Genomic DNA, 3,593 nt, shown 5'->3' with positions numbered 1-3,593 from the left:
GGCCGGGCGTGGCGGGGCGGGGCGGGGCGTGGTGGACCGCGGCGCGAATGGTCGCGTGGCGCTCAGCGTTAGGATTCGGACTTAATTGCGCAAGGCGGGCGAAATATTATGCGAGGGTGAGCGGCGCAGAGCAGGAGCAGAAGTTACGACCGCGTCGTGGCTGCAGGCGGTCGTATGTATGGTGATGGTGGTCGACGCTGATGCTGCTGTTCGAAGAGGTTGCCGGTGAAGGCGTCGATCTTCGTGACGATTTAGTCGTTGACCATGTGTCATGGTGACGGTCGCGGTGGTCCATGGTGATGTTCATGGTGTAATGAGGCCCTCATCTCATCATCTGCACGGGCCTCTGTGAAGCACGGCGCATTGTTACGTCAGCTTCCGGCGTGATGGCCGCCCCGCCCCGCCCCGCCCCGCCCTACCCCACCGGGCTCCCACCCCGTGCCCCGGCTCCCCGCGGACGGGACGACGTGGTGCTGGTCAGGCCTGACCCATTGCGGGTGGGGCTGGCTGGGGCCATTACGTCCGCTCTCTGCTCGCTGCCCAGTCCTGCGCCCCACCCATCCCCACATCATCACGTCGCCCCATCCTGCCTATGATTGTCCTATATTTTGTAATGTTTTGGAGGGTCTAAGACAAAGTCAGTGTGAAGAGGGATGTAGAGACAGTTTGCGAGTGATTATTCTCAATATTTTACAAAAGCAAAAATATTTTTTTTTGGCACCCTAGCCTAGTGCCTCTAGCTGCACGATGCATGAAAGTACAAGCAATCTGACACATTTGTCATGTCATTTCTCATTAATTTCAGTTGTGTAAAATGTTTTAAATCGTGTGCTAAAAATTGGAAGTGACCAGTTCTTAGACATCCCGTTTTTCCTTTGTCACCCCTACAGATGGAGTGCTTGCCGGACGACGCTCTGCTGGCCGTGCTCGGGCACCTCGGCAACCGTGACCTGCTCGTCTGCCGGGTCGTGTGCCGCCACTGGTGCGAGCTGGTGGGGCACCCGGACCTCTGGCGGCGGCGCACCGTGTCCGACCTGCTGCTGCGCCTGCCGCCGCCGTGCTGCCGCAAGCTCGTCCTTTCGTACGGGAACCTGGGGCGCATCGGCTACCTGGCCTCAACCACTGCGTGCGCTGCCACCCAACTGTCCATCACTGATCTTCGTGTTATTGACTTCCACCATGCTGGTGATAATTTCTCTTCCCTTGGCCTGGCAGCCATCATCGTTCGACAACAGGCAAGCCTGGGACGACTCAGGAAATTGTCCCTGTCGATGACAGACCAACCCGAGGATCACAACATCCTCTTCGACTTGTATGCTGTCGCTTTGGGTATCGAAGGTTTGCAGGAACTCGAGTTCACTGACGTTGAAGCAGGAGCCTGGGTGGAAACGTCGTGGTCTGCAAAAGAGTTGCTGCTTTCATCCCATCCCGATTGGCCTGTGGTGCAGCCATCCCTGCAAGTGCTGATGATAAACTATGTCGCATTGCCTTTTGAGGTTGTCGAGCTGCTGCTGCGGACGCACGCCCCCACCCTCAAGAAACTCAATACGGGCTATGTGTTGTCTGAGACTAACAAGTTGGCTGGGTTGGTGAGCAGCATCCCCAACCTCCAGGAGCTGTGGTGCATGCCCATGGAAGGCCTGGAGCAGCTCCTTGAATGCCACACCCTCAGAAGCCTCCGTATCGTCATACCGACATATTGTAAATACCCCGAGACCCTTGGCAAAACGCTCTCCAGCACCCGGTCCCTACTCAACTCCGCGACCCAACTGACCCACGTGGCATTCGACTACAGATTGTGTAATGAGTTTGAAGAGGAAGAATGGTGGGGGAAGGACCTCGTGAAATCCTTGGGTGCCGCTCTTCCCTCGCATGTAGCTTCTCTAGAATTCGATTGCGTTCATGTAAGTACTTTTATTTCTTATCCTACGCCTGTGTGTTGTCTCTTTTCTGAAATTTTTCACCTCAATCCTAACAAGACGTTTTTCCACTTAGTATGGTGAATTAGGGCCGGTTCTGGTTCACCTCTTGGATACTGCGCCCCATCTTCCCCGGCTCGAGAAGGTTGTTTTCGGCGACCTTATTTCGGCTGACCAGCTTCGTGACCTGGCACGCGGGGCACCGAGCCTCGCCCGTCTTACTGTAGCTTCACTTGACGGATGCTTGTGTTGCTCGTGGAGAAAGGTTTGTGACATTCTGAATGCAAGTCCTCTTCTGCGGTTGACTATCGAAAGTGACTATTGTTCAGATAAATGCACAAACAGCTGTGGGTGTTGTGTCGTCAAATCAACGAAGGGAGTGACCTTTAAAAGCGCCTCTTCAATCGTTCAGCATGTCTCCAAGACAAGACGCTGCAAAAAGTGAGTCTTTCAAAAATGGCTGAGGTGGAGCCTAAGCGTCTGTGGACAAAGTGTGGTTGAATTTGCGACCGAAAAGACCCGCCTCAAAGTTATTTAAGGCTCAATGCATATTCTAAGGTACACACGGCATGAAAATGTAGATTCACGGGTTGTTTTTTGTTATTGATATTTCGGAAAAAAATGATTTTTCCTCTGCATTTGTTTGGAGCTCCCTTTAAACTATTCTAAATAGAAAGTCAGTAATAGTAAGTTACTTTTTAACTGTAAATGATAAGCTATCAGATTTACTTTTAATGTTTCTTAGTTAAAATAAAATTATTTCTAATGCCTTATACTAATAAGATTGATTTTTGCGATCTTCTCGTCAAGATGAATGGATCCGACTCAAAAGTCATTAGTTTCAAGCGATGGTTGCAAGTTTTTGTATTTTGTATTTTGTTAATAAAAACACTCGCACGTTGTTGCGTCGCGTTTTAATCTTTTTTGTCCTTTGTGGGGGTTCCCGCGCGAAAGGATCTGCAGTTTGAACTACTTTATAGAAATGTAGTAGCACCACGCTTGTGATTGGAGACCAACAACAGCTGAACTGGACAGTAGATACTCTTTAAGTGTGAAAAAATGTATCGAATATTTATAATTTTGAACAATGACGCCAGTACAGTCAAAGTGTAAAAAAGCCACTGCAGTCCACTTGCAGTTGTAGTATACAAAACTGTAGGTAAACTGTATTCAAACTGCATACAAACTGTTGAAAAAGTGGTAGTTTTTTCGAACATTTTGCACTTAGACTACAGTTTGACACAACAGTTTCCACTACAGCTTGCATTGCAATCACAAGGCAGATTCAGGTGCAGCTGAGGAGTGCAAACAGAACGTATACTTTGACATGTAGTCAAATTACAGAGTTCGAAATTTGGTTCAAAATTTTTTTCCTCTTCGTAACCTTTTTTCTCTTACCTCTTCCCTCTGCCCCTCTTTCTTTACCGCATTTTAGTGATTTTACCTCATGGAATGTTGAACCCGGAACTGCAGTTGATGGGAGTTGAACCTCGGACCTTAGTGTTGAGAGCCCAGTTCGATGACCACCGCGCTACTGCGGCACTATGCTCCGTCTCTCGCAGTAACTCAGTGTCATGCTTAGCGCTCCGACCCGGGGACTGATGTCCATAACTACAGTTCAGCTACAGTTAAACGACAGTTAGATCGTTTATCTGAAGTTCTATTGACATCTGT

General features: G+C 49.5%; 1 protein-coding gene across 1 annotated transcript in view; it reads left to right on the top strand.

Annotated features, from left to right (window-relative positions):
• The window catches only part of LOC113216650 (zinc finger protein 26-like), a 16,387-nt gene extending 13,543 nt beyond the window's left edge, over positions 1–2,844 (top strand). Inside the window, exons 3-4 of the mRNA XM_052267564.1 lie at positions 891–1,904; positions 1,996–2,844. Of these exons, the coding sequence (XP_052123524.1) occupies positions 891–1,904; positions 1,996–2,364 (1,383 nt within the window). The 3' untranslated portion in view covers positions 2,365–2,844. The remainder of the gene's footprint in view (positions 1–890; positions 1,905–1,995) is intronic.
• Positions 2,845–3,593: the final 749 nt, after the last annotated feature.

Source organism: Frankliniella occidentalis, unplaced genomic scaffold, assembly GCF_000697945.3.
Source record: "Frankliniella occidentalis isolate FOCC.00 unplaced genomic scaffold, Focc_3.1 Scaffold54, whole genome shotgun sequence".
NCBI classification, from domain to species: Eukaryota; Metazoa; Arthropoda; class Insecta; order Thysanoptera; family Thripidae; genus Frankliniella; species Frankliniella occidentalis.
This window is presented reverse-complemented; position numbering and strand designations above follow the sequence as displayed.